A 13,924-nucleotide genomic window follows, 5' to 3' on the forward strand; every position below is an offset into this window, starting at 1 on the left:
ACAATTAAACAATATAAATAAGCAATGATTCTTTCTATGTTTTAATAGTGAGAAATTAGAAAAATGGGGTCAGTTTTTTGTTGCAACATCTGACCAAACCGTGTATTTTTTGTAACAAACTGGGTGTTTGCCAGTCACTCACGGGATATTTGAGAGGTGCAGGGTGGCGGAGGGGGGGAAGATGTTCTGGAAGTTCTTGGAGCCGGGCTTTTTGAAGCGGTGCAACGGGCTCCCACTGAAGTCTTTGGTCAGGCCCTGGTCCTCCTGACCCTCCCTGGGGAGCTGCACCGTCTGGTGCTTTGAGATGGTCACACGGATCACCTTACCATACAGACGCTGACCGTTCAAGTGGCTCATCGCTTAACAAATAAACCATGATATAATGTGTTAAAGATAAGCTTTAACCCTGAGACACATCATATTACACTCTTACACCGAACAAATCTTTCTCTTACATTTGAACAACAAAAACTCAAGCATAAGATTTTTTTTATTCAGTTTTTCAACAAACAAATTTTGCGCACATGCCCACTGCCTCTAAATATGTCACTCATTTTCTGAGTGCTTAATCCCATTTTGTACACACATTTTGTATCATTTATGTAACAAGCAGTGTGAAGTTCTGTGTAATAACTTTGGCAGTGTGTACATGTCCCTTCAAAGTTTCTTCTAATTTCTCCTCGCTCTATTTCATAATCTATTATAAAATGCTGCAAAAATTTCATCAGAATAGTTCGGCGTATCTACAAAAGGAATTATTATGAGACAGAAAAACGTTATCTTTATAAATATTTCATTCACGTTACCAGCTACATCCATCAAAGATAAGTATGTAAGTCTAATACAAACACAGAATACACAGATAAAGGGGACTGATCAAAGGATGAAGACGATATATCAAGATGAAAAGGGCTTCTGTGTAATGCCTGACGTACCGAGCTGGGCTTGCGTGGCATCTGCCATCTGTATTAGGGCATTCTCTTTCTTGTTGAACAGAATCTTGACTCTGTGAACATCTCCGTAGACTCCTGCCGGGATAAAAGAGATGTATATATTTTTTTGTGCTAAAACATGGTGTGAACACAATTTACAGCAAATAATACGTTATCTGCAGATCTCAGTGTTTCATTATTGAAGGCAGAGGGCGTCAGTAACCCCTCACATGCTCATAGAGTGGGCAAACATAGTGATTTTAAAGCATATCAGTCACACTAAGGTCTGTCTCTGATGTTGACAGTTATTAAATTGTGAGGACAATAGCAATGACACACACTGAGCGCGCGCGCATGTGTGTGTGTGTGTGCAATACTGAAAATTTCTACCATTCATATGATAGGAAACACAACACACAATCTGAAAATAATCTCCCGACTGTGTATTTGTAAGGAAATGGTCTCATCGCTCACCCTCTATCCTCTACTGCCTTCATGAAAACAGCCGTCTGCACATCTAATCTACAGAAGGAGTAATAAATTTGTCCTTACCGAATAAAATGAAGAGTTCGTGTGGTGATATACTCTGCAAGAGATGAAACATTATCAAAGACATGACTCAGTACTAAAATGTAAAAAGCGCTGGAATAAGGTTAAATGAGTAAGTGTAAAATGTATCAAGAAACGAAAACAGATTGATACACTTCAACATTACATGCTGACCACTAATGCTGCAGAATTAAATAAAGAAAGTATCTTGTGGCATCAGCTGCTGAGACTGACTGAATAAAGAAGCATGAATATAGCTCTGGATTAGCTCATACGGCTTAAACAAAGGACTGAAAAGAATCATTTTAAAGACAGCACTGATATACAGTATAAGGCCAATGCTATTATACATTAGTGTATGCATATATATCTGGCATCCTCAAATAGCAGACCAAATGTATATCAAGCATCCTCAAATTGCAGACCGCGGTCCGATTCCTGACCCTGGCTTGGTTCCAACCAGACCAGGGTCTTTTGAAGCAACATCCTCTAATATTTTTATGTAAAGCCAAACATGCTTTCAAGCCCTTTTCACTCCGTTCGTGTTGCTTCTCTCTCCCGCTAAAGACGTAAAGCCGTTTAACAACAGTAGAGCAGCAAAATAGATTGATACTTTCAGTAGAATATACGCGAAAGCAGGAAATATAGTTTTATAGGTTTGTAACAACGTTTTTTTCAACAAAATTTAACATTATTAATGTATACATGTAAAGAGCATTTCATAATAATCAATATTATAATTGGAAAAATGATTTGTAGATGGCTAGGAAAGACATATGACCCATAAGATATATATTAGAATTTTTATATATACTTTTTTCTGGATGCCAATGTTTAGATCAGCAACTATACTATCAAAAACCCTTGTGGGTTAATTAGTAGCTCAGACACAGCAAATAGTAAACACAAATATACAGCAATTAACGGGGAAGGCCTTTAAGCATGTGAAAAAAAATGTATTGTGTTTTATTTTGCAAGCGGTTAACCACCTAGATCATTTACAGATCATTTACAAACACCATTTACAGACAAAACAGGCAATTTACTAAGGAAATAGCTTTTTAACAGTTAGGTTGAGCCAAAAACCTAGGACTAGTTCATGAAAGTAGGTTTTTGTAATAATCTCCAATATGAGGAGTGAGGAGTTCTAGCAATGTGGTATGAATTTTGTGAACGTGTGAAAAATCGCGCAATATACAATCCTTTACGCATGTGAAAAACGCGAAGGTGCCCCCCTGGTGGCTGATTTCTTTTGAATTTCTCACAGGCCTCTAGGGCTGTGAGTCAAACCGGCCCAGCGAGTTTCGTTCCGATTTTCCTCTGTTAACCTTCTCTGACAGCCGCTCAAACTTCATTGGCTGATAAGCCCATACATAGAGACAGAGAGACACACGTCATAATCTGAAAACCATGACCAGGGGGCAATCCAACAATCCAGGGGGGAAAACAATCCAACCCTCTTCATTGACTTTGTATTGCGTGAGGCTGCCTCCTTGTCATTTCTGACTTATAACAAAAAACAGAACAATGTGTAAAAGCTGCTCTGTGTACAGCAAACAAGCTCCCCCCCTCCCCCCCGGATACAAGCACTTGAGACAGAGCGCAACGTGTCATATTACTCTGAGAACTACGCCCACTGGAGGGAACGTAGTCGGTGACAGGATATGCTAAAAAAAAAAAAAATTAAAACATAACTTATTTTTAACCATGTCAAAGGATTATTTCACCACACCCTATGTGAACCTGAGAGGAGGAGATATATTGAGAAACTAAAATTTACCCACATTTACCCATTCTTTCTGCTGATGCTTCATGTCTTATTGCCTGTATCCACTTTTGTCTCCTTAAAAGCTGGCTTTTACGGTTCCGTAGCTTATATTAGTTTGGGTTTTTTTAGCTTGTTTACTGTACACCCTGTCAGACAGCAGCTTTTAGGTATTTTTCTGAGTGACAGGGACAAGGACAAATGACAAGGAGGCAGCTACATGCAGTACAAAGTCAATAGACAGGGTTGGGTTGGATCCCCCCCAGTGTGGGCGTGGCCTAAATGCGCTCTGTCTCTACAGATTTACAGAGTTTGGTGAAATTATCTCAATCTGTTTAAGAGGGATAGCCGTTTTAGTGGCCATGCCTACTTCAAACGTTTTGGTGTCCCGTGGCGGACGGGAATCGAAATTTTGACCAGGGATGGGTACTACCATCCCTTAAAGTTTCAAGTCTCTACAACTTACGGTTTGGTCTGCCCAATCACTTTTAGGGGAGAATGCTGATCCTTGGATATTCAAATAATTACAAAAGGGTTTCAGCGCTACATGCTTGAGCCCCCTAAAAAAAAATTAAAAACCTAAACCCTTAAAATTTCACCATGATATATGAAGCTGCTCTATACAGTCCCGAAAACCCTAATAAGCAATGTGGTGCTTTAAATTCATAGTGTCACACAAATATTTTCAGTATCAGCTAAATCATACTCATTATTATACTGAAGTCAACATATAAAGACCCTTCTTTTGTGGAGGAAAAAAAAACAAAATTTGTTTTAGTTATAATACTATTAAGTAGGGATGCAAAAGGTCTCGCAGAGCAGAATTAATCAATTTAAAGTCTGGTTTGACAGTTTGGTTGCAAGATGAGTGGCTTGGCCCTCATGGGAAGGTGGTGTTGAGGGTAGGGGTGGAAACTCACGTCGGGGTTGAGGTTTGAGACCAGGAGCACGGAGTGGATGGTAGTGGGGGTCATGCCGTGGATGGTCATCCGTCCTGTCATTGCTGATGAAGGGATGGTGAGAGGTCCCAGAGCACCAGGCATCGCCTGCATAGACAGACCTGACCAGACCGGTGGGAAGAGGGCAGATGGGATGGGTAGACGGGAGACGGGAAGTAACCGAGAGGAAAGTAAGAGAAAGGAAGGGAATGCTCTAGAACAATCATCTATTTTTACAACCTGTTGCTGTTTTTTTTTCTTCTTTTTTTCAGATAAACTATGTAAGGTCTTCTTGTAATAGCTTATTAAACATGTTCAGGCATGCTGGGTAATTTTAGTTTAAATGAACATTCAATTGGATGGTCAGGGTAGTAAGAGGTTTAAATAAAGCCAGCACAGAAGATTAGGGTCAGGAGTGTGAAAACAAAGCCCAAGCTTGGGAGTTAAAGACATCATGAAACATTCAAAACATGCTTAATATGTGAAGAACAAAATGTTTTTAAAAAATCTGCACAAAGTAGTGTAGGGCGGGACCTTTGTACACTGAAATTTGATTTTATAATATTGATATATTTGCTATAATAATATTAATGGTACTTTTATTTGACTTTTATTTGATTATTTTACCAGAAAATAACTGTGGTGTCAGAGGTGGAGAAAATTATTTCCATTGGAACAACATGAGGGTGAGTAAATGATGACATTACCACTTTTATGTATACTATTCCTTTAAGAAAATAAATATGTTAAATAATACACTACTGTTAAAAAAAAATTGAGGTCAGTATGATTTTTTTTTTTTCAGAAAGAAATTAAAAATTTTATTCGGCAGGGACATTAAATTGATCAAAAGACATTTATAATGTATTTATATCTATTTCAAATAAAAAGATATAGCATCAACTCAGCATATTAGAATTGATTTCTGAAGGATCATGTGACACTGAAGACTGGAGTAATGAAGCTGATAGTTCAGCTTTGATCACAGGAATAAATTACATTATAATATATATTAACATAGAAAACAGTTATTTTAAATTGTAGTAATATTTCACAATATTAATGTTTTTACTGTATTTTTGATCATATCAATGCATCCTTGATGAGCAGAAGAGAATATTTTTTCAAAAACTATTTAAAAGTAGTGTACATGTTATTTAACATATTCAAATGTTAAATATAAATAATATTCAAAATATTTCTCTTATAATATGTAAATAATATTCCACATTGTCTATAAGAAGCTTTAAATACAGTAACCTTAAGCTTCTAAATAGTATTTTATTTTCCCAGTGATAAAATGAGTAACTGAAGAGCAATATGACACCAGGAACACTTAAATTCGATTAACTGATCATATAGATCAAAACAGGTTGCAAACTAATCAGTAGCCAATTCAAAATGCAAAGCTTTTTAACTGCGCACAATGCTCAATCTGTTCTAATGTGAAGTCAATACTTCTGTGTTTGTGTTCATTCCCTCTTCACTTTGCTCACTTTGCTGGTGTCAATCCAAAGATGTGTCTTGCAAGTGTCTCGGGTGATGACACCGTAATACCTCCAATTATTCAGTCTGAATGCTGGCGTGAGCTGCACGACACTGCCTCTATTACTGAGATGTGTTGTGAGTGTGAATGTGACTGAAAGCTTACCTGCCTGAGGGAAACCGATAGCAGGGGCGAAACCAGCCGCCCCGGGGTATGGAGAGGAAATGATCCCAGGAGCCCCTGCACACATACACACACACACACACAAAGTTGCCAACAATGAACAAATGATTTAAAAGATGAGACCACAACCACATAACAGGATACTGATAGCAGTGTGGTTGTGTGTGTGTGTGTGTAGGTGTGTGTGTGTGTGTGTGTCTGCCCATCTAAAAAAGAAAAGTCTAATATTTATGATTCATAAAATGACTTGAAACACCTATTCGTGAGGCAAAAGATGTGAATTTCTTTGGGGGCATAAAATGATACTGTACATGTCATGGTTATACATCTGTTCTGATATCATAATGAAGATAAAAGCCTCATTACAAAGATGAAATTCATGAAAAATAAACATCATTAAGTAGTTTTACACAATCTTTTATTATCATTTCATGGAAAAAAAAATATATATAACTAATATAAGAATTAAAAAACCTATTTTGTTAATATTAATATTATTAATATTTGAGAAATTTCATATCATATGGTGTGACCAACAGATTCATATTAAAAAAAACATATAGGAAATGATTTCATAGAAAAGATCCAATGACCTCATGACATACCGTAAGTCTCTTAAAATTTCAGAAAATTTATGAGAGTTATGACATGGCAAGGATACTGCACTTTGTCATGTGGTGCAACTCCCCCAAAACACAATTTATAAATGAATAAATGTATTCATAAAAACTACTTTTTACCTTGAAAATATATGTATTTTTTAAAAATAATAACAACAACTTGCATATATTCAATGCGTAAAGGAAATTATTACTTTATTATCACTTTTTATTAGTATTTGATGGTTACACCACATGACATTTTAGAAACCTGGTATTAAAGGGATAGTTCACCCAAAAATGAAAATTTGATGTTTATCTGCTTACCCCCAGGGCATCCAAGATGTAGGTGACTTTTTTTCTTCAGTAGAACACAAATGATGATTTTTAACTGCAACCGCTGCCGTCTGTCAGTCAAATAATGCTAGTGGATGGGAACTTCTGCTATAAGAGTAAATAAAACTTGCTTAGACAAATCCAAATTAAACCCTGCGGCTTGTGACGACACATTAATGTCTTAAGACACGGAACGATCGGTTTGTGCGAGAAACCGAACAGTATTTATATCATTTTTTACCTCTAATACACCACTATGTCCAACTGTGTTCAGCACTCGTTTAGTGAGGTCTGATCGTGCTCTGACTCATTGAAGTATATGCACGAGACATCACTGCCGTTGTCAGAGCACGATCAGACCTCACCAAGCGAATTCTGAACGCAATGGACATAGTGGTGTATTAGAGGTAAAAAAATGATATAAATACTGTTCGGTTTCTTGCACAAACCGATCGTTTTGTGTCTTAGGACATCAATGTGTCGTCACGAGCCGCAGGTTTTAATTAGGATTTGTCTAAGCAAGTTTATTTACTCTTATAGAAGAAGTTCCCATCCACTCCCATTATTTGACTGACAGACGGCAGCGGTTGCAGTTAAGAATCATCATTTGCATTTGACTGAAGAAAAAAAGTCCTCTACATCTTGGATGCCCTGGGGGTAAGCAGATAAACATCAAATTTTCATTTTTGGGTGAACTATCCCTTTAAGATGCGTTTTGGTCGATCAGATCACAAGTGGACGATACAAGTAATAATATATATACAACTATATACAACTAAATACAAGTGAAGAGTTTATTTGCAAAAACAGATAACTCCATTTTTATGAATTCTCACAAATCATGTTTTTTTTATTGTGCATTCCAAGTAATAACAATCAAACTGCAGTTGGGCTGTTTTGATTAAGTAATGATAACTCTAAAAAATACAGGTAAATTAAAAAATTAAAATTCATTGAAAGCATGTTGTTTTTTAGCAAAAGCAGATAACTCCAACAGTCGTTTTTTGGCAAAAGCAGATAACTCCACATTTCATGTTCCATAGTTAAACAAAACCCAAGTAATTGCATTTAAAACACTCTCAAACACACATTTGCATACAAACGCACACACACACCCACCCACGCGCGCACGCACACACACACACACACACACACACACACACACACACACACACGCACGCTCTCTCTCTCGCTCTCTCTCTCTCTCAAACACACACACACACACACACACACAGATCGGCACACAAGCACACACACACGCACTCATCCAAACATGCACGTGCGCGCGCGCGCGCACACACATACAAGCAAAAGGACAACCAATTTTTCAGCATGTAAGTCGTGTATGGTGTACAAAGACTTACAGGAGTCGAAATCATAAATCCTCGATCACTTTTAGTGAGCTTTGATAAAACTTCCCTCAGCTAGCGCGTCTTTTTGAAGTGACTAGAAGCCTTGTCACCTGACCTGAATACTGCGCGCTGATTCGCTAAAACGGACTTATCGGTTTCTGTCTGTACACAAACAAGGGCGCTTGTCGGCTTCTGCTGTAAAACGTGAACTTGCGATGCCTGAAAGTGGGCAAAACCGGCTCTTCTGACAAAATGGATTTAGGGTACAGAACGTGCTATATATGGAGAATAATGCACAGCACTTAGTTCATTTTTTTTTAAAATGGCGTTTATCGGTTTTTGCAAATGAACTCTTCAAGTGTAAATGGGCTCCAAATCGTTTTGAGCTTGTCCATTTTCAACCTCTTCTAGAGTTAGTCGAGAAGGCATTCGACTGGATTTCTTTCGTAGTGTAAATGTTCATCTGTCGAATACATTTGAACAGCCACAAAAGACCACCTACTCTCTGCTACTGACCTACTGCGTAAACATTATGGAAAGTGCATTAGCCAGACAGACGGTATTGAAACTTTGTTGGCTGAGACCCAAGTTTGGTTTGAAGATGAAAAATGTACCATTCCTGGTTTCTAACACGCACTCACAGTGTGTGGCATGGCCTTGAGGCTATCAGAGCAGAAACGAAAGCTGCTGCTCTCTACTGTATTCATATGCAAATTGCATGAGCTTATTTCGTCCATTAGATCGAAAGATCTGAAAAAGCCAATACATTTACCTGCTCATAGACCTTGTCCTTGAAGAAACCAGGACAGAAGTGGTTGAAAGTGGACAAAAGAGGGATTAAAACACCAGATGTAAACAGGAACGTGTCTCCCTCGTCCACTTGTGATCCCAACGACCAAAACACATCTTAATACCAGGTGTAAACAGGGCCTTTGAGTCATTAAATAATAACTTTTCTTGAAAATGGCACAAAAGTTTTTCAAAAGCATTCAAAACAAACGTAAACACAAACAATACATTTATAAGAACTTGGCACGTGTTTTAAACTACATTTTTAAAATATGTTTCCTTTTCTTTCCTGTAGTAGACACTCATTGATCCACTTAATAAATTTGCTTTATAAAATAACATGCCATAAAATCACTAACCCTGTATGAGCCTGAAATAAATGATATAGCAGCACAATCAATAAAAAAGGGGCACATACATTTGATTTGTTCTCCCTATATGATCACTGTTTTATCAGCATCAGCTGATTTCAAGACGAATATGGCTTGTTGAGACATGCATGTTCAAGTAATGCACAATTTTCTCGCCTAATATCTCGAATTCCCAAGTGGGACGGGCTTAAGTGTGACACCATTGTTTAAAATGGATTTATTCAGCCTATTTGAGATGTAAACCAGAATAGAGCTCAAAACAAGCTGGGTGCATACATTTTAAAACAGCCATATTGACAACAATAAAACATTTTTCACGAGGGGTGTTGTGGTAGAAGACCGACAAAAGGGCAGTGGTCTAATAAAAGCTGCCATTTTAACTCCTTTTATTGTTTTAGCGGGTGTCTGAAGACGTCACAGAGCGCCCCTGAGATTCCTGCCTGCACCCAGAAACAATTCATCAGCTCTGATTTACAAACACACACACACACAAGAACACACACTCGGCTTATCAGTATCCACACTGCCTCTCGCTCTAAACAGCGCCAGTGATTTACCGAGCCTGAGACAACTAGATGCGTGGATGGGTAGTCAGAGTTATCTGCAGTGCTCTCTGACAATCACACACACAATAAATCTGCTCTGCAAATGCTGTCCGGCCCACATAACTTTGTGTGCATGTGCGATAAGGCGTGCCCTTTGATAGTGTGCAAGCAAAGAATAGATAGCATTATAATAAAACACACAAGCAAACACACAAGGATCGCACAGGTAATGAGGAAGTGAGGAAAATATCTGTATTACACTGGGATTTCAATCTTTTCTAATAGAAATTTATTAGATAAATGGACATGTTTGATTAAAAAACAAAATGTCAGTATACACACGGACAAAAATTAATGGAATATTCCGGGTTAAAATATCAACAAAGCATAAGGTAGATAAAGCATAAAGTCACCATGAAATCAAAATCTACAATTCTTTTTTTTATATGGAATATTGCAGTATTTGTTATAAATGATTTCTGTGTGTTTTTTGTTTTTAAATTCATGTGCCCCGTAATCTTTAATCAAAATAAGTTCCTCTCCCTGTTGCAGCAACATCTCCCTCTTCTCTGATGATGTGTTTACCGGCTTGAGGGCGGGACAACCTGTCACTCACATGAGATCCACCAATAGCAAACCACAACCATCCAATCAATTCCTCATGGACAATTTCAAGTCCCGCCCTACATTTCTTCTTGACTGAGAAGCCATTTCACTCAGATATATACGTCACAATAGAGAAGAAAAGAGTATCACAACTTTCATTTCATGCCATCGTTAAGGTGTTTTTAACCCAGAATATACCTTTTTGACAAATATAATTTTTTTATTGAAAACATAAAATTTTAAATATTACATTTAAATATCTTCAAAGCATATGTCGTCTATGATCATGTGGCCTTGATCAAGTGAATTTTGGTATAATGTGGGATATTGTGTATTTTGGTATTGTGCGTGATGGTAATAACATATTTCAGTCTTACATACTAATGACAGCAGTACTGAGGAAAGTATTGATTATTATTTAAAAAAATTACATATTATTGACATTAATACTAAATTATTACAAACATATTTTTCAACATCTTCAAAACTCAACAAAGTATTTACCTTTTAGAAAAAAGCTATAGTGGGCTTCTAAATAGAACTCTAAGGTTCTTGACTATTTTAAAGAACACTTTATGCAAAAGAGGTTCTATAGACCTTATCACAGCAGCGCCATGTTTTTTAACGGGAATGAAAACGAGGCTGTGATGGATAGACATACATCTCTTCAGTGGGTTGTACTGTTATTTAATGTGTTTTTTAATTGTTCTGCAGATGAAACGCTGCAAAAATATCTTTCCAAAAAATCAGTAGACAAAAAAAAACAAACAACAGGAGCTGTGGAAAAAAATATTCTCGTTGCTTTATAATATTAAGGTAGAACTACTGTACTCACATGAACCATTTTAAATATGTTTTTAGTACCTTTATGGATCTTGAGAGAGGAAATGTCATTGCTTCGAATGGAGGCCTCACTGAGCTATCGGATTTAATCAAAATATCTTAATTTGTGTTCTGAAGATGAATGAAGGCCTTATGGGTTTGGAACGACATGAGGGTGAGTAATAAATGACAGAATTTTCATTTTTGGGTGAACTAACCCTTTAAAACAGGGTAAGAAAAGTGACTAAATTAATCAAAACTAAATCTTTTTGAACATTACTTAAAATTAAAATGAGTGCATGGTTAAGCTGTGCTGTTGGTTACTGCCACAACAACAGCAATAAACTGAAGTAATGCCTGGAAATTACATGTTTTGATCATCAGCAAGTCTGAAAATGACCATATACGACAGTGGTACTATGGAGCCATGTGTTTTTTTAAAAACCATTTTCATAGGTTTACCATTACATTATCTGCTCGGAACATACGCTAATTTGACTAGAAACACAGGAGACCAAAAATTTAAAGGACAATTCTCCTATGAGTCGGGCGAGACTTCAGCGTTCAGGGAAAAAATGGATATACAGAGTATAAGGTGGAGGACAACTACAAAACAAAATGGAAATTTCTTTGAAATTAGTATTGGGAAAAAGTATTTAAAAAGATCAAAATAAAATGTTTAAAACCAATTTAATATATTCTTTAAAATACTATGGCCTGGTTTCACAGACAGGGCTTGGAATAAGCCAGGATTAGGCCTTAGTTCAATTAGGACATTTAAGTACCTTTTATAAAAGTGTCTTAGAAAAAAACATTACTGGTGTTCACCTTGAGACAAAACAATGGCTCTGACATATTTTAAGTTGCTTTCAGTTAAAACAGCTCAAACATGCATTTTAGTTTAGGACTAGCTTAAGCCTGGTATATTATCAATATTACATTAAAAAACAAAGGTTCCCCTAATTGAATAATCACCCATGTATTTCTGTATGCAAGTATATATTTCTTACCAAAAGCAGTCTGCATTGTGGGGTCCATTGTAGGCTGCCCGTCCCCGGAGGGAAGGTCTAGACGTGTGAAGTCCCTGCTTTTGTCGTTGTTATATTTCACATTCAGACTGGTCAGCTTGGAGAATTCAACACGCAGAGTGCAGCAGCCATTGTAGATGTTCTGCCCATCCAAAGCCTGACAGGGATACAACATTACAATGCCATTCTCTTAAAAGCAACAAAGAAATGACATTTTGACTAAATAAAAAGGACACCTACTTTAGAACAATTAAAAATTATTGCACATTTTCCCATTAGAATTCAAATTTTTCGAAACAATTAATGCAAAAATAGAACTCATTCTCATTACATCACTGATGTATTATCAAACTTACGGCTCACTCCTTTGCAAACACAAGACAATAGGGACAATTTGAGTCAGTTTATGTTGTTTTGATGGCCACTAGAGGTAGAGAACTTATCAAAGATTATATATTGGTAACACTTTACAAAAAGGTTCAATTTCTTAACATCAGTTAACATGAACTAACAATGAAAAATACTCATAAATCATTTATTAATCTTAGTTAATTTTAATTTCATCATTTACTAATAAATTATTCAAATCAAAAGTTAATGGACTTGAAGCTAACATGACCTAACAATGAACAGTTGTATTTTTATTATTTATTATTTTATTTATTTGGTTTACAGTTGCTGTTCTTGTGTGTATATACTTTAACTATTATTTTATTTCTCCCTCCTTTTCTTTTTATTTCCCGTGGAACGCTGTTTGTGTGTAATTTGTATCACGCGATACATCCATTATTGTATAATTTGCTCTACTTAGAATTAACCTTGTTCTGTTTCTATTTGCTGCATGGACCTTTTTATTAATAAGAAAGACAGAATTCATATACATATTTATTATTTATAAATACATATGTATGAAATCAATCAATGGTATCTGTAACTGTATGATGTATTCTGTTTAAATGTAGAAAATCCAAATAAAGTGAGGGTAAGAAATTAAAGTACATTTTTTATAGACCAAGATCATTGATTTAAAAAATGATTTGAAATGTTTAATCCTTTCCTGTTAGATTCACACAGCAGTGCAGATCATGCAGTCACATGTAACAGGAGCTTGTTTGTCTTTCCGATCACAAGACATTGAACTATTCCGGCACATTCTCATTGATTACACCTGCTCTGCTTCACTACATCAGGATTTAATGGAGCCCAAACATCTCATCTCAGCTTTTGTATGTGTTAACAGCCAAACTACCAAAACTACTAAATCAAACTCGCAAACCACAAAACTTCAAAATATGTTTGCAACACAAATGATGATTTCAATTTAAGGACTGTACTAACCCAGAGTATTAGCCATTATAGTGACAAAAATGGCTTTCTCGGGTCAGTTTTGTCACTATGACCATTTGAAATATATATGAACCTACGATTACTGCTTAGTTTAATAAAAAGAACTCCTCCACACAACACGAGTTTGCCTCTTAATCCAGAGCGACATTTTCATTATTTAATTGTCTGTGTAGGCCTGAAGCAGGTTTGGCAGGGTGGAGGGAATGTGAACTAACTTCTCCCATGGAGCCACTTCATTTAACTAAACCCTAATGACAAATGCAAATCACATCTAAT

The 13,924-nt window shown here is 36.5% G+C and overlaps 1 protein-coding gene across 13 annotated transcripts in view; it reads right to left on the minus strand.

Moving 5' to 3' along the window:
* ptbp3 (polypyrimidine tract binding protein 3) overlaps positions 1-13,924 on the minus strand; it is a 77,008-nt gene that overhangs the window by 7,977 nt on the left and 55,107 nt on the right. For 12 of the 13 annotated variants that reach the window (XM_067398248.1, XM_067398253.1, XM_067398256.1 and 9 more), the window contains 6 exons: positions 12,284-12,458; positions 5,836-5,910; positions 4,167-4,315; positions 1,485-1,518; positions 936-1,028; positions 143-359 (listed from right to left, as the gene is read on the minus strand). In XM_067398248.1, coding sequence (XP_067254349.1) covers positions 143-359; positions 936-1,028; positions 1,485-1,518; positions 4,167-4,315; positions 5,836-5,910; positions 12,284-12,458 — 743 coding nt within the window. The remainder of the gene's footprint in view (positions 1-142; positions 360-935; positions 1,029-1,484; positions 1,519-4,166; positions 4,316-5,835; positions 5,911-12,283; positions 12,459-13,924) is intronic. The other variant, XM_067398249.1, reaches the window with a different exon arrangement.

Source organism: Chanodichthys erythropterus, chromosome 10 (assembly GCF_024489055.1).
Source record: "Chanodichthys erythropterus isolate Z2021 chromosome 10, ASM2448905v1, whole genome shotgun sequence".
Lineage (NCBI taxonomy): Eukaryota > Metazoa > Chordata > Actinopteri > Cypriniformes > Xenocyprididae > Chanodichthys > Chanodichthys erythropterus.